This window comes from Heteronotia binoei, chromosome 2 (genome assembly GCF_032191835.1).
Source record: "Heteronotia binoei isolate CCM8104 ecotype False Entrance Well chromosome 2, APGP_CSIRO_Hbin_v1, whole genome shotgun sequence".
NCBI classification, from domain to species: Eukaryota; Metazoa; Chordata; class Lepidosauria; order Squamata; family Gekkonidae; genus Heteronotia; species Heteronotia binoei.
Genome location: NC_083224.1, coordinates 193,764,269 through 193,787,437, shown reverse-complemented (window position 1 = coordinate 193,787,437; position 23,169 = coordinate 193,764,269). Strand labels below are relative to the sequence as shown.

The following is a 23,169-nucleotide window of genomic DNA, read 5'->3' as shown; positions in this document are numbered from 1 at the left end:
GGGAGGTGTTTTGTGAGTGTCCTGCGTTGTGCAGGGGGGTTGGACTAGATGACCCTGGAGGTCCCTTCCAACTCTAGGGTTTCTATGATTCTCCTTCCTTGGAGGTTTTCCAACAGAGGCTAGATGGCCATCTGACAGCAATGAAGATCCTGTAAATGTAGGGGGAGGTGTTTGTGAGTTTCCTGCATTGTGCGGGGGATAGGACTAGATTACCCTGGAGGTCCCTTCCAGCTCTAGGATTCTATGATTCTCCTTCCTTGCAGGTTTTCAACAAAGGCTAGATGGCCATCTGACAGCAATGAATATCCTGTGAATTTAGGGGGAGGTGTTTGTGAGTGGCCTGCGTTGTGCAGGGGGTTGGACTAGATGACCCTGGAGGTCCCTTCCAACTCTAGGATTCTATGATCCTTAACGGGAGAAACGTTTGATCTGTCTCTCGACTTTTTGCCAAGGAAATGAAACTGCTTTTCTCGCCTCTCTCTTTCTCCCCCCCCCCCCTTCTTCTTCCTTGGCCTGCTGAGTTAATCCAGCTGAGTGGGTGTTATGCAAACGCCTGGGGAAGTTATATCGGAGGCAGAAAGTATGTCAGTAGGGCAGCCCGATGACGCCATGCGCTTGGCACAAGAGCCTGACAGGCAGGCCCCGACGCCCAGCGGCATCCGCCAGTAGTCGACGAGCAGGCCGGCGGCCCAATAGGCGTGCGTGGCCAGGGTGGGCCCCTGTCCTCCGGATCCCGTTCGGACGTCAGCGATATGTTTAGCAGATGGCGGTTATATAACTGTGCGCGGTTGCGGCCTCCTCATGCCAACCACAACAAGAGAGCCTCAGGGAGAGAAGGTTGGGCGAGAGAGAGAGAGGGAGAGGTTGCCAAGGGAGAAGGGACTTTGTTTCCTTGTAGGGTTGCCAAGTCCGTCTCAGAAACACCTGGGGGCTTTGGGGGTGGAGCCGGGAGACTTTGGGGGTGGAGCCAGGAGCAAGGGGTGCGACGAGCGTCATTGAACTCCGAAGGGAGTTCCGGCCATCACATTGAAAGGGACCGCACGCCTTTTAAATGCCTTCCCTCCGCTGGAAATAATGAAGGAGAGGGGCACCTTCTTTGGGGGCTCATAGAATTGGACTCCCTGGTCCAACCCTTCTGAAACTTGGGGGTCTTTTTGAGGAGAGGCACTGGATGCTATGCTGCAAATGTGGTGCCTCGAACTAAATAAATAGCCCCTGCAAACGCCCCAGATACCCACATATCAATTCTCCATTCTATGCTATGGAGAGCCACCTTTGGTGTAGTGGTTAAGTGCGCTGACTCTTATCTGGGAGAAGCAGGTTTTATTCCCCACTCCTCCACTTGCACCTGCTGGAATGGCCTTGGGGTCAGCCATAGCTCTGGCAGAGGTTGTCCTTGAAACGGCAGTTGCTGTGAGAGCCCTCTTCAGCCCCACCCGCCTCACAGGGTGTCTGTTGTGGGGGAGGAAGGGAAAGGAGATTGTAGGCCGCTCTGTCCTTGAAAGGGCAGCTGCTGGGAGAGCTCTCTCAGCCCCACCCGCCTCACAGGGTGTCTGTTGTGGGGGAGGAAGGGAAAGGAGATTGTGAGCCGCTCTGAGATTCTTCAGAGTGGAGGGTGGGATATATATCCAATATCATCTTCTTCTTATGGGAATCGGTCTCTCTAGGGAATAATGGAGTGCCCAGCAGACATTTCCCTCCCCCCCTCCTTTTTGATGACCCTGAAGTGGGGAGAGGAGATCCAAATCGGGAGATCTCCTGCCCCATCTCCTTGAGAGAGCCAGGTTTGGTGTAGTGGTTAAGTGGGTTTGATTCCCCACTCCTCCACTTGCAGCGCCGGGAATGGCCTTCGGTTAGCCATAGGTCTGGCAGAGGTTGTCCTGAAAGGGCAGCTGCTGTGAGAGCCCTCTCAGCCCCACCCACCTCACAGGGTGTCTGTTGTGGGGAAGGAAGATAAAGGAGATTGTGAGCCGCTCTGAGATTTGGAGTGGAGGGCGGGATATAAATCCTCTTCTCCTCCTCCTCTTCTTCCCCTTCCTCCTCTTTTTCTTTTTCTTTTTCTTCCTTTTCTCCTTCTTCTTCTTATTTGATGGCCGGAACTCTCCCTTTGGAGTTCAATGTTGCTTGTCAGAACCTTGCTCCTGGTTCCACCCTCAGCATCTCCTGGCTCCACCCCCCAAAGTCCCCAGATATTTCTTGAATTGGACTTGGTCAAACCCTACTTCAGAGGTTGGAGTCTGTGTCATTATAGGGCAATTATACCTCACTGAGTCTTCCCCCTCCGGAAACTCTTCCCTAGGTTCCTCCCCCAGATCCCCAGGAATTTTCAATTCTGGTGTGGGGACAGGCCAACAGGCCATGCCGGGGTTTGGTCTGGAAAGCACTCTGCACCGCTCCCAGAGGCTGCAGAACAAAGCAGTAGACAAGTTCACCTTTAAGACCAACTAAGTTTCTTTCAGGTGCACTTGTCTACTCCTTTGTTCTATTGCTTCAGAACAACACGGCGGCCTGCTGTATATGCCGATAAAGGTTTGTCTGAGGATGATAATGATTTATATTCAGCACTTTTCCGACAAAAGCAGGAACTCATTTGCATATTAGGCCACACCCCCTGATGCCACCATTGTTTCACGCAGGGCTTTCTTGCAGGATAAAAGCCCAGCAGGAACTCATTTGCATATTAGGCCACACCTCCTGACACCACGCCAGCCGGAACTGCGTTCCTGCTTGAAAAAAGCTCTGCTTATATTGATCGATGCTTTTGAAAAATTCGTTTCAAAGGCCGCTCAACATCCACCATTTGCACGACAGTACAGCGGGGTGGCTGGCAAGCAGCGTTCCCTTGAAGCTGAGTTAGCGTGAGCTGGCTCACAGTTTTTTATCTTCCAGCTTGCACATTTTTGTCTTAACTTAAGAAGGATTGGCCCCAGTGCAAACTAAGTTGTGCAGCAGTCAAACGGCTTGCTCACAACTTTCATGCCAGTAGAAGAAGATATTGGATTTATATCCCGCCCTCCACTCCGAAGAGTCTCAGAGCGACTCACAATCTCCTTTCCCTTCCTCCCCCACAACAGACACCCTGTGAGGCGGGTGGGGGGGCTGAGAGAGCTCTCCCAGAAGCTGCCCTTTCAAGGACAGAGTCTCAGAGCGGCCTACAATCTCCCTTTCCCTTCCTCCCCCACAACAGACACCCTGTGAGGTGGGTGGGGCTGAGAGAGCTCTCCAGAAGCCTGCCCTTTCAAGGACAGAGTCTCAGAGCGGCCTACAATCTCCTTTCCCTTCCTCCCCCACAACAGACACCCTGTGAGGCGGGTGGGGCTGAGAGAGCTCTCCCAGAAGCTGCCCTTTCAAGGACAGAGTCTCAGAGCGGCCTACAATCTCCTTTATCTTCCTCCCCCACAACAGACACCCTGTGAGGCGGGTGGGGCTGAGAGAGCTCTCCCAGAAGCTGCCCTTTCAAGGACAGAGTCTCAGAGTGACCTACAATCTCCTTTATCTTCCTCCCCCACAACAGACACCCTGTGAGGTGGGTGGGACTGGAGAGGGCTCTCACAGCAGCTGCCCTTTCAAGGACAACTTCTGCCAGAGCTATGGCTGACCCAAGGCCATTCCAGCAGGTGCAAGTGGAGGAGTGGGGAATCAAATCCTGTTCTCCCAGATAAGAGTCTGCACACTTCACCACTACACCAAACTGACTTTCTCAGTAGCTCACAAGGTAGAATTTTGGCTCACAAGACCCCGCAGCTTAGAGGGAACGTTGCTAGCAAGCTCTGCTTTCATGCGGCAAATGCGAAGAACTATAGCCATGACAAGGGTGGAACACAAGGGCAGGAAAAGGTCACACGTATAACACACTCCCATTCCCTCTTGTCTTGTTCCACAAAATGATGCTTTCAAGTTTCTGTTTTTCAGGCTTAGTACCAAATCCTTCGAAATGAGACCTGCCTTTCTCCCTAATATAGTGACCCCTCCCTAATATAGTGACCCTTAGAGCCTGCATATCTGGGTTTCCGGTTTGTCTGATGATGATAATGATTTATGTTCAGGGTTTTTTCTACAAAAACAGGTTTAGCCCTGCCTCAGTAATGCTGCCCTCTAAAATGGGTACAAGCCTACACCCATTATTTCCCTAAGGGGAAGGGTTGGAACAGAAATATACTAAAGTAAAAAATAAATACATAAATTATGTTTTTAAAAAAGGATAGGATAAGGCAAGTGCAATGGGGGAAGAAAACCCCCATCTCGTAACAAAAGGGGTTTTCTGTTTGAGAGCCAGTTTGATGTAATGGTTAAGTGTGTGGAGTCTTATCTGGGAGAACCGGAGTTGATTCCCCACTCCTCCACTTGCACCTGCTGGAATGGCCTTGGGTCAGTCATAGCTCTCGCAGAATTGTCCTTGAAAGGGCAGTTTCTGGGAGAGCTCTCTCAGCCCCACCCGCCTCACAGGGTGTCTGTTGTAGGGGAGGAAGGGAAAGGAGATTGTAGGCTGTTCTGAGACTCTGTCCTTGAAAGGGCGGCTTCTGGGAGAGCTCTCTCAGCCCCACCCACCTCACAGGGTGTCTGTTGTGGGGGAGGAAGGGAAAGGAGATTGTAGGCCGCTCTGAGACTGTCCTTGAAAGGGCAGCTTCTGGGAGAGCTCTCTCAGCCCCACCCACCTCACAGGGTGTCTGTTTTGGGGGAGGAAGAGAAAGGAGATTGTAAGCCGCTCTGAGACTCTGTCCTTGAAAGGGCGGCTTCAGGGAGTTGCTCTCTCAGCCCCACCCTCCTCACAGGGTGTTTGTTGTGGGGGGAGGAAGGGAAAGGAGATTGTAGGCTGTTCTGAGAGTCTGTCCCTTGAAAGGGCAGCTTCTGGGAGAGCTCTCTCAGCCAGACCCACCTCACAGGGTGTCTGTTGCTGGGGAGGATTGTAAACCGCTCTGAGACTCCAAGTGAAGGGTGCGGTATAAGTCCAATATCTTTTTCTTCTTCTTCCTCTCTCCGGACGGGGAGAAGGAAGTCACTTTAAAAAACCTCTTTACTTCCGTCTTGTGTTGAGTCACCCAGTTTTTCAAAAGACACAACAACCTTGCAAAGCTAAGACCAGCAGCATCTTTATATTTTAAAAAAACAAACCAATGTGGAGTTGTAGGCAAGGGAGATCGTTTATTCATTTATTTATTTTATATTTGTGATGTGGGAGGCCCAGCGACTGCCTGTGCACAGTGCAAAAAAATCCTTTCTGGGTGTGTGTATTGTAGACACAGAGCCTATGCCAAGTGAGGAACCGTTTTCTTGTGGTAGAAGAAGCCAGTTCCAAAGCAGGGCCTCGGGAGACTCCAGATGCGGCCTGGCTAAACAAGTTCTACCCCCAAGACTATAAAAGGTTGTCATAAGTTCAATTCTGACTACTGGAGCTGGTCTCTGTAGTAAATGTTTCCTCCTCCCTGCAAAGAGAAATCTAGCCCTGCAAGTAGAAAGGTCATTTCCTTGCTCTCTTTGTTCGTTTGCTGTAGTGGTTAAGTGTGCATACTCTTATCTGGAGAACCAGGGGTTTTGATTCCCCATTCCTCCACCTGCGCCTGCTGAATGGCTTGGGTCAGCCATACTTATTCCAGAGCTTGTCCTGAGAGGGCAGCTGCTGTGAGAGCCCTCTCAGCCCCACCCACCTCACAGGGTGTCTGTTGTGGGGGGAGGAAGGGAAAGGAGATTGTAGGCCGCTCTGAGACTCTATCCTTGAAAGGGCAGCTTCTGGGAGAGCTCTCTCAGCCCCACCCACCTCACAGGGTGTCTGTTGTGGGGGAGGAAGGGAAAGGAGATTGTAGGCCGCTCTGAGACTCTATCCTTGAAAGGGGCAGCTTCTGGGAGAGCTCTCTCAGCCCCACCCACCTCACAGGGTGTCGGTTGTGTGGGGAGAAAGGGAAACGAGATTGTAGGCCGCTCTGAGACCTGTGTCCTTGAAAGAGCAGCTTCTGTAAGAGCTCTCTCAGTCCCACCCACCTCACAGGGTATCGGTTGTGGGGGAGGAAGATAAAGGAGATTGTAGGCCGCTCTGAGACTCTGTCCTTGAAAGTGCAGCTTCTGGGAGAGCTCTCTCAGCCCCCACCCGCCTCACAGGGTGTCTGTTGTGGGGGGAGGAAGATAAAGGAGATTGTGAGCCGCTCTGAGACTCTCGGGTGGAGGGCGGAATATAAATCCAATGTTGTCATCTTCTTCCTCTTCTTCCTCCTCTTTTCCCTCCTCTTCTTCCTTTCCCTCTTCCTCCTGCTTGTTTTTCTACTGGCGGGGAGTTTTTAAAACTAGAGAAACACCGCCAAATGCAAGCTGACGTGTCTAAAACGATCCGTCCGTCCTGCCCCCTGTGTGAACGGAGCGTCGCGAAGCCCGAAGTCCGAACTAGTTTGCTTTGTGTACAGGAAGAGGAAGCAGGAACCTGCAAGGCATCCCAGAGAGCCCCGCTTTGGGGAGAGACCCAGCAGGAAGATTCTGGCTGTTTTGCATAAACGGTTGTCCCCCCCCCCCCCACACACCCCTAGCGAGATGAGCTGACGGAAGAAAGAGCTTGCCAGCTCCGTTGTGGGTGGATCCTGATGCCTGGATTGATTCTTTTCTCTTTGGAGAAACACTTTCTCTCTTGGGAGAAAAGCAAACTTTGAACTTTATGTAACCCGCAGTGGGTTCCGGGGGGGGGGGGGCAGTACCAGCAGCCAGGGGTCCTTTGAGCGGGAACAAACCCAAGGCTTTTTTAATAGCGGGAGCTCCTTTGCATATTAGGCACACACCTCCTGATGTAGCCAGTCCTCCAAGAGTTCACAGGGTTCTTCTTACAGGGCCTACAGAAAGCTCTAGGAGGAGTGGCTACATCAGGGGTGTGTGGCCTAATAGGCAAAGGAGGTCCTGCTAGAATTCCTTACAGGGCTCTTCGTACAGGGCCTGCTGTAAGCTCCAGGAGGATTGGCTACATCAGGGGGAGTGGCCTAATATGCAAAGGAGGTCCTGCTAGAATTCCTCACAGGGCCTCTTCGTACAGGGCCTGCTGTAATCTCCAGGAGGATGGGCTACATCAGGGGTGTGTGGCCTAATAGGCAAAGGAGGTCCTGCTAGAATTCCTCACAGGCTCTTCGTACAGGGCCTGCTGTAAGCTCCAGGAGGACTGGCTACATCAGGGGTGTGTGGCCTAATAGGCAAAGGAGGTCCTGCTAGAATTCCTCACAGGGCTCTACGTACAGGGCCTGCTGTAAGCTCCAGGAGGATTGGCTACATCAGGGTGTGTGTGGCCTAATATGCAAAGAAGTTCCTGCTACCGAAAAAAGCCCTGGACAAACCAATTCCCCCTTTGCAGAAGATGCATAGGAATACTCAGAAGGTTGTGCACCCCACAATAGTATGCAAGCCTCTAGGTAGGACCTGGGGATCCCCCAGAATTACAGCCCCCAGAATTCTCCTGGGGAAAATGGATGCGTTGGAGCAGGGGCCAAATCAGGTCCCCGGAGGGCTCCTATCAGGCCCCCGAGCAACTGGCTGTCATCTGCTTCCTCCTCCCTCTCTCTTGCTTCCTTCAGCATCACAGCTTGCTCTGCCAGGCTTGCTCAATGGCACGGGAGCTACAGAGCAAAACCTCTATTTTCTCCATTGGCTGAGGGCTCTCCCTTGGGGAGGAATAGCTTGCTTTGCCGGGCTCTCTCAATCGCACAGCAGAGCTACTGAGCCAAGCCTTTCTTCCTTCTGTTGGCTGATGCTCCCCACCCACCCCCACAGTCCGTTGGGGGTAGGAAGGAAAGAGCCAGATTTTTTGCCCACTTCCCTGGATCCCATGGGAGAAATACAAAGCAGGTATCTTTAAGACCAATGCATGCTGATGTTCTGCATGTTTTAAGTTTTTTAAAATATATATTTGTGTTGTCTGTGTTCTGTGCACAATTTATATCTCTGCTACCTAATCATAAATAGGTGCACACATGGCTCGGCCCAGCAAGGTCTCATTTATGTCAGATCCGGCCCTCATAACAAATGAGTTTAACGCCCCTGTGACTTATACGCTCCTTTTTCTCCCTTGCCCTCTGTGGCCTGCAAGCTTGCCTCTTTCCCCCTCTCTTTCCCCCGCTTTACAATTGGGGGAAATAGTTGCCCTGCCTATGAGTCAGCACTCAGTGTCTAACTGAGGTCCCAACGCTATGCCCCATTTACTCGAGAGCAACACTCCCTCTAGGCTGTGGAGTCTTGAGGGCAATAATTCTACTTTGTGAGCTTGCTGGCATTACTGAGCTACGCATAAATTGGCTCGCTCTGGGGCCATTTTTCCTGAGCTAAGACAAAACATGGATGAGCCGGAGGCTAAATAACTGAGAGCGAGCTCACACTAACTCAGCTCAGAGGAAACGCTGCTCAAGAATCATAGAAGAGTTGGAAGGGACCTCGAGGGTCATCTAGTCCAACCCCCTGCACAATGCAGGGAAACTCACAAACACCTCCCCCTAAATCCACAGGATCTTCATTGCTGTCAGATGCCATCTAGCCTCTGTTTCAAAACCTCCAAGGAAGGAGAGCCCACCACTTCCTGAGGAAGCCTGTTCGACTGAGGAACCGCTCTAAGTCTGGAAACATAAGAACATAAGAGAAGCCATGTTGGATCAGGCCAATGGCCCATCCAGTCCAACACTCTGTGTCACACAGTGGGCCAAATTTTTTATATATATATATACACACACACATTGTGGCTAATAGCCACTGATGGACCTCTGCTCCATATTTTTATCTAAAACCCTCTTGAAGGTGGCCATGCTTGTGGCCGCCACCATCTCCTGTGGCAGTGAATTCCACATGTTAATCACCCTTTGGGTGAAGAAGTACTTCCTTTTATCCGTTTTAAACCTGTCTGCCTCAGCAATTTCATCGAATGCCCACGAGTTCTTGTATTGTGAGAAAGGGAGAAAAGTACCTCTTTCTCTCTACTTTCTCCATCCCATGCATTATCTTGTAAACCTCTATCATGTCACCCCGCAGTCGACGTTTCTCCAAGCTAAAGAGTCCCAAGCGTTTCAACCTTTCTTCATAGGGAAAGTGTTCCAGCCCTTTAATCATTCTAGTTGCCCTTTTCTAGACTTTCTCCAATGCTATAATATCCTTTTTGAGGTGCGGCGACCAGAACTGCACACAGTACTCCAAATGAGACCGCACCATCGATTTATACAGGGGCATTATGATACTGGCTGATTTGTTTTCAATTCCCTTCCTAATAATTCCCAGCATGGCGTTGGCCTTTTTTTATTGCAAACGCACACTGTCTTGACATTTTCAGTGAGTTATCTACCACGACCCCAAGATCTCTCTCTTTGGTCAGTCTCTGCCAGTTCACACCCCCATCAACTTGTATTTGTAGCTGGGATTCTTGGCCCCAATGTGCATTACTTTGCACTTGGCCACACTGAACTGCATCTGCCACATTGACGCCCACTCACCCAGCCTCAACAGGTCCCTTTGGAGTTCCTCACAATCCTCTCTGGTTTCCACTACCCTGAACAATTTAGTGTCATCCGCAGACTTGGCCACTTCACTGCTCACTTCCCAACTCTAAATCATTTATGAAGTTCTTCCTAATGTTGAGCCAGAAGCTCTTTTGATTTAATTTCAACTCATTGGTACTGGTCCTACCTTTTGGGGCCACAGAAAACAATTCCACACCATCCTCTATAGGACAGCCCTTAAAGTACCTGAAGATGGTGATCCTATCACCTCTCAGCCGCCTCCTCTCCAGGCTAAACATCCCCAGCTCCTTCAACCTTTCCTCATAGGACTTGGTCTCCAGACCCGTCACCCATCTCGTCGCCCTCCTCTGGACCCCGTTCCAGCTTGTCTATATCCTTCTTAAATGTGGTGCCCCAAACTGAACACAAGACTCCAGGTGAGGGTCTTACCAGAGCAGAGTAAAGCGATACCATCACTTCACGTGATCTGAACACTAGACTTCTGTTGATACAGCCCAAAATTGCATTGGCCTTTGTAGCCGCCACATCACACTGTTGACTCATCTTCAGCGTATGGTCCACTAAGACCCCGAGATCCTTTTCCCACAGACTTACTGCTAAGACAAGTCTTTGTAAGCCTCAGCCTCCGGGAGCTGCACAATATGCGCGAAAGAACCACATGTGGCTCCCGAGCCACAGTTTGACCACCCCTGGTTTAGACGGAGCAGACAATAACTAAGGCCATTTTTACCACACACATGGTTGGCGTTCTGTTATGGGGGCGGAGGCCGGGGCCCGGAGTTTGTAGTCATAAAGTCTTGATGCAGTCATCCGTGCGAAATCCGAGTCCATCTGTCTGCAAAACTCGGCATTTGCTGTGGGCGAGGGCCGTTCTGGGCTGCCTGGTAATTGCATAAAATGGCTTTAGTCACTGGGTGAGACAGTCATGCACTGTGAATGGTGTCATTGCAGGGGCTGGCTCTCCCACAAGGCATTATGGGACACGGGCCACACCCCTCCTGCCTTCACAGGCAAAAGTGTGTCTCGGTCAGGGTCGTCGACTCTAGGTTGGGAAACTGCTGGTAGGGCTGCCAGGGTCCAAAGCAAGAAATACCTGGGGACTTTGGGGATGGGGCCAGGAAACTTTGGGGGTGGAGCCAGAAGCAAGGTTGTGACAAGCATAATTGAACTCCAAAGGGAATTCCGGCCATCATATTTAAAGGACCCGCACACCTTTTGAATGCCTTCCCTCCATTGGAAATAAGAAGATACTGGATTTATATCCTGCCCTCCACTCTGAAGAGTCTTAGAGCGGCTCACAATCTCCTTTCCCTTCCTCCCCCAGAACAGACACCCTGTGGTGTGGGTAGGGCTGGAGAGGGCTCTCACGAGCAGCTGCCCTTTCAAGGACAACCTCTGCCAGAGCTATGGCTGACCCAAGGCCATGCCAGCAGGTGCAAGTGGAGGAGTGGCGATTCAAACCCGGTTCTCCCCAGATAAGGTCCGCACACTTAACCACTACACCAAACTGGCTCTCCAATAATGAATGATAGGCTTATTTGGGAGCTCATCGGGAAGGGACCCCCTGGTCCAATCTTTTTGAAACTTGGAGGGCGTTTTGAGGAGAGACACCGGATACTATGCTGAAAATTTGGTGCCTCTACCTCAGAATCCAGAGCCCCAGATACCCTGATGAATTCTCCACTATCTCCTATGGGAATCGGCCCCCAAAGGGAATAATGGAGTGTTCAGCAGACATTTCCTCCCCCCCCCCCCCCCCGCTTTCTAATGACCCTGAAGGGGAGGAGGGCCTCCTAACTGGGGGATCCCCTGCCCCCCCAACTGGTGTTTGGCACTTTTTCCTTGAATGGGACATTGACTGTATTGTTAATCTGGCGCTTCAATTTCCCTTGAATGGATACGGATCATAATACCAATAGTATTGTTTATAGAATGGATTACATGTGAAAGATGGCTATAGAAATAGATTTGGAAGGTAAAGATAGTCCCTGTGCAAGCACCGGGTCGTTACCAACAAATGGGGTGACGTCACATTACAGCGTTTTCTTGGCAAACGTTTTTACAGGGTGGTTTGCCATTGCCTTCCCCAGTCCTCTCCACTTTCCCCCCAGCAAGCTGGGGGCTCCTTTGACCGACCTCAGAAGGATGGAAGGCTGAGTCAACCTGGAGCCGGCGACCTGAACGCAGCTTCCGCCGGGATTGAACTCAGGTCGTGAGCAGAGCTCAGACTGCAGTACTGCGGCGTACCACTCTGCGCCACGGGGCTTCTATGCGAATAGATTAATTGGTATCCAATAGTTGTTGGCGGTGTATTTTTCCTTCGTTATTGTTCACGGGGATTTTTCTAATTGATTGGTATCTGCTTTCTGCGATTCTGTATTGTTGTCGTTTGTACCACCTGGGGACGGGCGACTCTCGCGGTGGTCCTTCTACAGAGCTAAAGAGCGCAGAAATTTTAGAAACGTTGCTTCTGGGGGGGGGGGAGAACACATAACACAATTTTTATTTATTTCCCATCAAGTCCCAGCTGATTTAAGGCAACCCTGTATTGTTTGCAAATTGGGTTGCCAAGTCCAGTTCAAGAAATCTGGGGACTTTGGAGGTGGAGCCCGGACACTTTAGGGGTGGAGCCAGGAGCAAGGGTGTGGCAGACACCATTGAACTCCAAAGGGAGTTCTGACCATCACCCTTTTAAGGGCCTTCCCTCCATTGGAAACAATGAAGGATAGGGGCACCTTCTTTTGGGGCTCATAGAATTGGAACCCCCCCCCCCCAGTCCAATCTTTTTGAAACTTAGGGGGTATTTTGAGGAGAAGCACTGGATGCTATGCTGCAAATTTAGTAAGTAAGTAAGTTTTATTCTTATATCCCGCCCTCCCCCGCCAAAGGCGGGCTCAGGGCGGCTCAAATTTAGTGCCTCTACCTCAAAAACAGCCCCCACAGAGCCCCAGATACCTGGGGATCAATTTTCCATTATACTCTATGGGAATTGGTCTCTTTAGGAAGCCCGCTTGAAATCTACTAGGGATAGGGCCTTTTCCGTAATGGCCCCTTCCTGGTGGAACCAGCTGCCGGAAGAGGTGAGGGCCCTGCGGGACCTTGCCCAATTCCGCAGGCCCTGCAAGACAGTCCTCTTCCGGCTGGCTTACAGCTAACCGGCCCCTGAAACCTGAAACTGAGTGTAGTTTTATAATGACCGCTGTATGTTTTTGATATTTTAATTGTGTAAATTATGTAAAATGTTTAAATGTTTTTATATTTTTGTGTTAGATTTATATGCTGTGAGCCGCCCTGAGCCACTTGGTGGGAAGGGTGGGATATAAATCATAAATAAACTAGGGAATAATGGAGTGCCCAGCAGACATTCCCCCCCCCCCCAATGCTTTCTGATGATCCTGAAGCGGGGGAGGGCCTCCAAACCGAGGGATCTTTCCCCCACCTGGGGAGTAGCAGCACCATATGCAAAGCAGACTGTTGGAAGGCGTTCCGTTTCACAGTCTCTGAAGAAGATGATATTGGATTTATATCCCTCCCTCCATTCCGAAAAGTCTCAGAGCGGCCTACAATCTCCTTTCCCTTCCTCCCCCACAACAGACACTCTGTGAGGAGGGTGGGGCTGGGAGAGCTCTCCCAGAAGCTGCCCTGTCAAGGACAGAGTCTCAGAGTGGCCTACAATCTCCTTTCCCTTCCTCCCCCACAACAGACACCCTGTGAGGTGGGTGGGGCTGGAGAGGGCTCTCACAGCAGCTGCCCTTTCAAGGACAACCTCTGCCAGAGCGATGGCTGACCCAAGGCCATTCCAGCAGCTGCAAGTGGAGGAGTGGGGACCCAAACCCGGTTCTCCCAGATTAGAGTCCGCGCACTTAACCACTACACCAAACTGGCTCCTGGAGGATTGGCTACATCTGGGAGGTGTGGCCTAATATGCAAAGGAGTTCCTGCTACAAAAATAGCCTTGCACCCTACCACCCAGGGGGTTGGAGAGAAAGAATGAGACCCAAGATTTCCTTTATTCCCCCTTCTAGTTACACCAAACTGGCTCTGAAGAATTGTGCTTGCACTAGGCTTCCCAATCTCCAGGTCCCAGTGGGGGATCTCCTGGTTTTACAGGTTTCCCCCGCCCCCAGCCACTAGCCAGCGGGGGAAGCCCCACCCCCACCTTGATCCATAGCTCTAGATCTCCGGCAGTTTTGGGGAATAACGAGGAATTGATCCACAGATATCGGGGGCTCTAGGGGGGCTGTTTTTTGAGGTAGAGGCACCAAATTTTCAGAATAGCAGCTAGTCCTTCTCCCCAAAATACCCTCCAAGTTTCAAAACGATTGGACCAGGGGGTCCAATTCTATGAGCCCCAAAAGAAGGTGCCCCTATCCTTCCTTATTTCCTATGGAAGGGAGGCATTTAAAAAGGTGTGCTGTCCCTTTAAATGTGATGCCCAGAACTCCCTTGGAGTTCAGTGATGCGTGTCACACCCTTGTTCCTGGCTCCGCCCCAATGTCTCTTGGCTCCACCCCCAAAGTCCCCAGATATTTCTTGAATTGGACTTGGCAACCCTAGCTTGCACACAAAAGCTGATACCCAGAATCAAACTTCCTTGGTCCAGAAGGTGCCGCTGGACTCAGATTGGTTCTGCCACTTCAGATGGACCACACGGCTACCCGGCTGAGAGCAAAAGGCGTTCAGAGGTGTTTTGCCCTCGCCTGCCTCTGCGTAGCCACCCTGGACTTGTGGTCTCTCATCTAAACACTAACCAGCGCTGACCAGGCTTAACTTCCAAGCAGGCCATAGATTCAGCAGGAGCTCCTAGGAGTGCAGCTCCTGAACCTTTCTGAGGGTTCCCCCTTTTCCTCTCCACCTACCTTGTCCATTGGATAGGAGGTGCAGCTGCATAACAATCCCTGGATTAGGAGAGCGAGCAGCCAGCCAGCCACCAGGGGCTTTGCCACGCCCCCAGCAATCCTTATTAACCCCTGGAGAAGCCTGCACCACTCTTTCTCCACTTCTTATGTGTTTTTGGGCAGCGGGCAGCTCGCTGGTCTTTTGACTGGGGGGGGGGGTGGCCCAGGAGAGCCCCAGGCGAGCCCCAGGCGAGCGAGACCTGCTTGGGCCGACTGGATCTCTAGCCAGCCCAAGCAGGCCTCACTCCCCCGGGGCTCTCCTTTCTTGCATCAGGTTGCTTTTGGCTGGGGGGGGGGAGTGGCGTATGCTGATGAGTTATGCTAATGAGCTCTGCCACCTATTTTTCTACAAAACGATCCCTGCTTCCGAGACAAGATCAGACTAGCTTGAGCTATCCGGGTGAGGCCACCAGTACAGTTTGAAATCTGTATGGATTTGGGGTTCCCGAGAAATGCGGCTTTTGGTGTTTCGCTCTGAACATAGAAAGCTCCTAGTCCTCATGGCTGTTTAGCCTTTGGTTGAATAGCAGCGCGTCTTATCAACAGGCTGAGTTCGGCAATGTGTGTCGCCCTTGGTCACGCAGCCTTCGTTTTATTTGTTCGCAACCAGGTCGCGTGAATCACCTTGCCAAGGTGACGCGGGCCAAAACATCCAACCGCTCGCTTGGAAATAGTGTTTTTGCAAACCTTTTAGTCATGTGGCGTGGTTTGGATTCGTGGTGCTTCGGTGCCCAGAGGGAGTTCTGCTTTCCGCTTTGTGGGTACGACTGCTGCATTCACATTTTGGCTGTCGGAGGTTTGGGAAACCAACCTACCCTCTCGGTGAGGTTTAATCTTGGAAGCTCTGAGCCAGGGGTGTCAAACATGCGGCCTAGGGGCCAAATCAGGCCCCCAGAGGATTCCTCTCAGGCCCCCGAGCAACTGGCTGCCATCTGCTTCCTTCTCCCGCTCTCTTGCTTCCTTCTGCATCACAGCTTGCTTTGCCAGGCTTGCTCAATCGCACAGCAGAGCTGCAGAGCAAAGCCTCTATCTTCTCCATTTCCTGAGGCTCCTCCCTTGGGGAAGGCAGGGGGGAGGGGAGCAGAGCTGCCTGATCTCTGCTAACTAATCTTAAACAGGTACACATATGGCCCAGCCCGACATGGCCCAATAAGTAGGGTACAGGGCTATTTTTGTAGCAGGAACAATTGCCTATTAGGCCACACACCCCTGATGTAGCCAATCCTCCAAGAGCTTACAGGGCTCTTCGTACAGGGCCTGCTGTAGAAGAAGATGATGATATTGGATTTATATCCCACCCTCCACTCCGAAGAGTCTCAGAGCGGCTTACAATCTCCTATTTCTTTTCCTCCCCAGAACAGACACCCTGGAAAGTGGGTGGGGCTGAGAGGGTTCTCACAGCAGCTGCCCTTTCAAGGACAACCTCTGCCAGAGCTATGGCTGACCCAAGGCCATTCCAGCAGCTGCAAGTGGAGGAGTGGGGACCCAAACCCGGTTCTCCCAGATAAGAGTCCGCACACTTAACCACTACACCAAACTGGCTCCTGGAGGATTGGCTACATCTGGGAGGTGTGGCCTAATATGCAAAGGAGTTCCTGCTACAAAAATAGCCCTGTACCCTACCACCCAGGGGGTTGGAGAGAAAGAATGAGACCCAAGATTTCCTTTATTCCCCCTTCTAGTTGCACTGACACAATCTCCCTGAAGTCCTTGAGCGCCATCTTCTGGGTGCCAGTTGAATTGCAACTCCTCTTCATATTTGACCGATCACAATTTTTTGTTGCTGTAGGAAACCAAAAGGATCGATCAGTCATTAATGTTGGTTACAGCATGCTCGAAAGCATTCGGCAAACACTCTCTAACACCTTACAGCAGCCCTGCAAAGCTTGCTAAAATTCCAAAACAAAGCAAAATTCATTGTCGAAACCAAATTATTCTAGACACTGCGCTTTTTGAGTCAGGGCCTTGAGTGCTGGAACTCCAAAATCTTGTTTGGAGGGTTGTCAACCCCTATTGACTTTATGGAGCGCATGGTTTGGCAAAGGCAAGAGACCTCAGTGGAGTATAATCTCATAGAGCCCATCCTCCAAAACAAGCATTTTCTCAAGGGGATCGATTGATCGAAACTTTATTTCAGTACTAGCTGAGCTCTGAAGAATCCGCAAGTCTTTAAAACGTATGCAGTGCAGCAATCATAAAACAGTGAGACTGTGGTCTGCAAGGGACAGGGCCTTCTCAGTGGCAGCACCAATGATGTGGAACACCCTCCCTAGAGTTGCCAAGCCCAATGCAAGAAATATCTGGGGACTTTGGGGGTGGAGCCGGGAGACTTACGGCACTTTATTATACAAGCACTTTTTTTGCACTAAGCACTTTGTTTATAGAATCAAATTCTGTAGAAATATTGTGTGCGCGCTTAGGTGCAATTTTTTTTTTTGGAATGTTATTGAATTTAGTCACCCAAGTTGAACGATTTAAGGAACATAGTATGTGGTAATCACGTTATTTAAAAGGGTTTTTTTTGTCATTTACATTGAATCTGGGTTGAATTATTTTCATTATTATATCACTGTCTAAATTTATAGCTTATAATACACACATGAAGCTTTTTGAAGGCACGAAGTTAACAATGTGGGCCTTTTGTCTTTCTCCTCTGCCCCCCCTCCCCCTCAACCTTCGCTCTTTCCTGCAGCGCAAATCGAAGTGATCCCCTGTAAAATATGCGGGGATAAATCTTCGGGGATCCACTACGGTGTTATCACCTGCGAAGGATGTAAGGTAAGTGGGGGGGGGGGCTGCTGTGAAATTGGGTTGTTCTCCGGGAGCGGATCCACCCCGCAACGGATGAGCAATATGCGCAATTAACTTATAGGACTCGTTGGCACCAAATATGGTGACAGTGTCTTTCAAGGTTAGGGTTGCCAAGTCCAATTTAAGAAATATCTGGGGACTTTGGGGGTGGAGCCAGGAGTCTTTGGGGGTGGAGCCAGGAGACTGGGGGCGGAGCCGAGAGCAAGGGTGTGACAAGCATAATTGAACTTCAAGGGAGTTCTGGCCATCACACACACACACACCGGTATACAGAGCCACGTTGACTTGGAAACATGCTACACTGGAAACTCGCCTACTTGGAAATGAAAGCTTTGGCTGCCCAGCAAAGCTGAGGGCAACTTCGCTCAAACTGAGGGTATAGACCAATACTGTGGGGTCTTGTGAGCAAAAATTCTACTTTCTACTGGCATTAAAGTTGCGAACTACTGCATAAATTAGTTTTCTCTGGAGCCATTTTTCTTGAGCTAAGACAAAAATGTGTGAGCTGGAGGTTAAAAAACTGTGAGCTAGCTCACACTAACTCAACTTAGAGAGAACACTGGTACAGACCAAAGGATCCCAGCTCTGTTCTGCTTTGACCAAAGAAGGCTTTTACAAGTCTGTTTCCCTCAAAACCAGAATGACTCAAATCACTTTGGCAGAGATCAGAAGGAACTTGGAGATTTCACCCAAACTGACCTGAGTCATTTTGATCATAAGGAAAACAAGAAATAAGGTCTACTGGCTTCTCTGCTGTTCCCTTCAGCTGGGGGTGGGGGGAGAATGGTTGTGCTGGTGGAAAAAGAAGGTTCCCACAGGAACCATACCAAGGAGCCAGTAAAGAAGCAAGCCTTGGGGGGCTGCCTTCTGGCTGCTCATGGCACTTAAGACCCCACTGGGATATTTCCAAAAACTGGGGGGGGGGGGGGCACATGCTCTCCAAGGCCTCAAAATAGCAACTGGCAACAACAACTTCTAGTAAGACATAAAACCTGTATTTAAAAAAAACAAAACCAGAAGGATCAAAAGAGAACACAGCCATAAAACCAGCTGGCGCAAACAGCAGATTAAAACAGCAATACCAAAGTCCCAGAAGATAATACCAGTGCCATAAACAATGTAATTACGGAATAAAGAAGCATTTGAAGATGGGAAGGGGATGAAGAAACCCACCAAAATCCCGAAAACATCATTAGCCGCCATTTTTCAAGACACAGACCAAAGGGAATCTGCAGTTGATTTGTTTAGCATATTTCTGCGATGCATTTTCACCCGGCCGGGGGGGGGGGGGGAGAATTTGTCCAGACTACGTCCCTGCAGGGGTTTAACTGGAGTGGCAGGTATTTACTTACATTTTGCTATCAAGAACATCCGCAGGGGCTCTGGCTCTGATGCCTTTTCCAAGCTACAACCTGAGGCAAGATAAATAGTGTCCTTTTTTTGTACCCCCAGGGTGCCACTTCCAGAAGAGTGTAGGCAAAACATATCCTCTCATCAATGCCAACTTACGGTAATTGTCCTCCCTTGACCAAAAGGAAAGACTAGTAGCAACTCATTGAGTGGGGGAGAAGCAACAACAGGGTGTGGGGCCAGGCTGGCCAGCAGGTCTCATTGCTGGCTTCCATCACAACTTGCTCAGAGGAGACCCTCTGCCGCTCTCCTCGGAGCCTGTAACTTGGGCCGCAGCTAGGCTTCCCAAATCCCCCGCCCTGGCGGGGGACCCCCGGTTTCGCAGCCTCCTCTCCCGCTCTCCAAAAATCTGGAGGCGGGGGGGGGGGGAGGGACGGCGCTTCCCCCTCACAGGGCCGCCGCAGCAACACCAGCGCCGCCGCTGCTGCCGGTCCGGGCACAGACACAGGCAGCAGCAGCCGCCGCCATTGCCGCCGCCGTTGCCGCTGGCCCGGGCCGAGCCGGCCCCGGGCACAGACACAAGCAGCAGCAGCCGCCAGTGGGCCAGTGCCGCCGCTGTTCCTGCTGACCCGGGCCGAGCCGGCCCCGGGAACAGACACAAGCAGCAGCCGCCGCCAGTGGGCCAGTCCCGCTGCCGCCGCTGTTGCCGCTGGCCCGGGCCGGCCCCGGGCACAGACACAAGCGGCAGCCGCCGCCAGTGGGCCAGTCCCGCCGCCGCTGTTGCCGCTGGCCCGGGCCGGCCCCCGGGCACAGACACAAGCGGCAGCCGCCGCCAGTGTCGCCGCCGCCGCTGCTGCCGCTGGCCCGGGCCCGGCCTTGGGCACAGACACAAGCAGCAGCAGCCGCCAGTGGGCCAGTGCCGCCACCGCCGCTGTTCCTGCTGACCCGGGCCGAGCCGGCCCCGGGAACAGACACAAGCAGCAGCCGCCGCCAGTGGGCCAGTCCCGCCGCCGCCGCTGTTGCCGCTGGCCCGGGCCGGCCCCGGGCACAGACACAAGCGGCAGCCGCCGCCAGTGGGCCAGTCCCGCCGCCGCTGTTGCCGCTGGCCCGGGCCGGCCCCGGGCACAGACACAAGCGGCAGCCGCCGCCAGTGTCGCCGCCGCCGCTGCTGCCGCTGGCCCGGGCCCGGCCTTGGGCACAGACACAAGCAGCAGCAGCCGCCAGTGGGCCAGTGCCGCCACCGCCGCTGTTCCTGCTGACCCGGGCCGAGCCGGCCCCGGGAACAGACACAAGCAGCAGCCGCCGCCAGTGGGCCAGTCCCGCCGCCGCCGCTGTTGCCGCTGGCCCGGGCCGGCCCCGGGCACAGACACAAGCGGCAGCCGCCGCCAGTGGGCCAGTCCCGCCGCCGCCGCTGTTGCCGCTGGCCCGGGCCGGCCCCGGGCACAGACACAAGCGGCAGCCGCCGCCAGTGGGCCAGTCCCGCCGCCGCCGCTGTTGCCGCTGGCCCGGGCTGGCCCCGGGCACAGACACAAGCGGCAGCCGCCGCCAGTGCTGCCGCCGCTGCGGCTAGGGTTGCCAAGTCCAATTAAAGAAAAATCTGGAGACTTTGGGGGTGGAGCCAGGAGACTTTGGGGGTGGAGCCAGGAGACATTGGGGGTGGAGCCAAGAACAAGGATGTGACAAGCATAATTGAACTCCAAGGGAGTTCTGGCCATCACATTTAAAGAGACAGCACACCTTTTAAAATGCCTTTCTTCCATAGGAAATAATTAAGGATAGGGGCACCATATTTTGGGGCTCATAGAATTGGACCCTCTGGTCCAATCGTTTTGAAACTTGGGGGGTATTTTGGGGAGAGGCACTAGATGCTATACTAAAAATTTGGTGCCTCTACCTCAAAAAATAGCCACCCCAGAGCCCCCAATACCCACGGATCAATTTCCTATTATTCCCTATGGGAATCGTTCTCCATAGGGAATAATAGAGTGCCTAGTAGACATTTCCCTCCCCCCCACGCTTTCTAAAGGGGGGGAGGAGCTCCAAACTAGGGAATCCCCTGCCCCCTCCCTCTCACACACACACACACACTTACCAGATCTTCCTCCAGACAACTCTACTTCCTGTGAAAACGAAAGCAGAAGAAAGGGAGGGGCCGTTCTCAGAAGCCCTTTCTGCTTCCTGCTTCTTGCCCAGCCTTAAAGGGGCAGACATTTTGCAAACGGCTCAGGAGCTCTACAACATGAAGCCTAAAGGTATGTTCTCCCCCCCCCTCCACCCCCACCCCCGCTTCCAGAGTTTTGAAGAGCGGGAGATGAGGCTGCGAACCCAGAAGTCTCCCGCCAGAGCGGGAGGTTTGGGAAGCCTAAGCCCACCAGGGGAGGGCGGGATATAAATTTGATTAAATAAACAAATAAAATAAAATACATGCAGAACAGATACCTCCCCGCAATATGAACACACAAGCAAGGAAAATGAAATTGCAGAAAGGCCCAGAGTTAGGCCTGATTGGGGGTGGAATTTTAGCAGGAGCTGCTTTGCGTATTAGGCCACACCCCTCTGATGTAGCCAATCCTTCTGAAGCTTGCGGTAGGCCCTGTAAGAAGAGCCCTGGAAGCTCTTGGAGGATTGGCTGCATCAGAGGGGTGCGGCCTAATATGCAAAGGAGCTCCTGCTAGAATTCCGCCTCTGGGACGGATCCAATAAGAATATCACTTGTCTTCAGACCACACATGAAGGAGTAACCAAATTAAATAATCCTCTATATCATTATGAGTATTTTAATTTTCAATTGTTGTTTTTTCTTTTTTAAAAAATAAAACTCTCCTTGCTTGTTCTAGCCTAGGCATCTCCCTTACAGTCTAATTTTCTTCATGCAGGGAAATCCTACCCCCTCCCCGCAAGGAACTTAAAAAAAAAAAGACACATCTGTAGAGTAGTACAGTCGAGGCAACGTTTTATCATGTGATCTGCTGTGTGGTGGCTTTCGATATCCCGACAGCCCCTTGGCCCATTTATTTTATTTATTTACTTTCGATTTACATCCTGCCCATTCCAAAACGGACTCAGGGCGGCTAAGAGTCATAATAAAACCAAGGCCTCAGTTGCAGGTATAAAACGATAAAACATGACCGATTTACAATTTTAAACGAGATATCGGTGCTATGCAGAATCTTAAAGCGCAGGCTGATCAGATTGTATTGGATCTTCTATTTATCTGTTGGTGGTCCTTCTGGTGGCGTTGCCCAGCAGCAAAGAAGCGTTAGCCTTCTCCCCTAGTTGTTATTAAAAAAAAAAAGGTAGTCCCCTGTGCAAGCACCAGTCGTTTCTGACTCTGGGGTGATGTTGCTTTCACGTTTTCACGGCAGACGTTTTACACGGGGTGGTTTGCCACTGCCTTCCCCAGTCCTCTACGCAAGCTGGGGACTCCTTTGACCGACCTCGGAAGGATGGAAGGCCGAGTCAACCTGGAGCCGGCGACCTGAACCAGCTTCCGCCGGGATCGAAATTGTTATAGGCCTGTTTAAAAAGTTCGGTTTTACAAGCCATCTTGGAAGCAGCTAATCTCACTCTCCCCTCACACACTCCTGTTCCCTCTCCAGGGATTCTTCCGCAGAAGCCAACAGAATAATGCCACCTACTCTTGCTCGCGCCAAAGGAACTGCCTCATCGACCGGACCAACCGCAACCGATGTCAGCACTGCCGCTTGCAGAAATGCCTGGCCTTGGGAATGTCCCGGGACGGTGAGTCTTCACTTCACAGGGGAGGGCATAGAAATGCTCAGTTGTTCCAGAAAAGGGGTGGCCTAACTGTGGCTCGGGAGCTGTATATGGCTCTTTCACACATCTTGTGTGGCTCTCAGAGCCCCCACCGCTCCATCAGCCAGCCTGGAGAAGGCATTTCTCTCTTTATATCACACTGGCTCAGTGAATGCACCTCTCTCTCCCTCCCTCCTCCCCACATATTTTCCTTCCTTCCATCCTTCCTTCCTTCCTCCCTCCCTCCCTCCCTCTCTTCCTCTCTTCCTTTCTTCCTTCCCTCCCTACTTCCTTCCTTCCTCCCTTCTCTCTCCTCCCTCCCTCCTTTCTCCCTCTCTCCCTTTCTTCCTCCCTCCTTCCTTCCTCCCTCCCTTCCTTCCCTCTCCCTCCCTCCCTTCCTTCCCTCCTTCCTTCCTTTCTCCCTCCCTCTCTCTCTTCCTTCCTCCCTCCCTCTCTCTCTTCCTTCCTTCCTCCCTCCCTCCCTTCCCTCCTTCCTTTCTCCCTCTCTCTCTCTCCCTCCCTTCCTCCCTCCCTTCCCTCTCCCTCCCTCCCTCCCTCTCTCTCTTCCTCCCTCCCTCCCTCCCTCCCTCCCTTCCTTCCTTCCTTCCTTCCTTCCTTCCTTCCTTCCTTCCTTCCTTCCTTCCTTCCTTCCTTCCTTCCTTCTTTCCTTCCTTCCTCCCTTCCTTCCTCCCTTCCTTCCTTCCTTCCTCCCTTCCTCCCCTCCCTTCCCTTCCCTTCCCTTCCTTCCTTCCCTACTTCCTTCCTTCCTGTCTTGCAGCTCTCAAACATCTGATATTTATTCTATATGGCTCTTACATTAAGCAAGTTTGGCCACCCCTGTGGACGGTGGCTCAGTGGCAGATCATCTGCTTGGTAAGCAGGAGGTCCCAGGT

General features: G+C 52.0%; 1 protein-coding gene across 1 annotated transcript in view; it reads left to right on the top strand.

The window, feature by feature from the left end:
* LOC132567445 (nuclear receptor ROR-beta-like) overlaps positions 1 to 23,169 on the top strand; it is a 48,175-nt gene that overhangs the window by 1,923 nt on the left and 23,083 nt on the right. The window contains exons 2-3 of the mRNA XM_060233121.1: positions 16,975 to 17,137; positions 22,120 to 22,261. Coding sequence (XP_060089104.1) covers positions 16,975 to 17,137; positions 22,120 to 22,261 — 305 coding nt within the window. The remainder of the gene's footprint in view (positions 1 to 16,974; positions 17,138 to 22,119; positions 22,262 to 23,169) is intronic.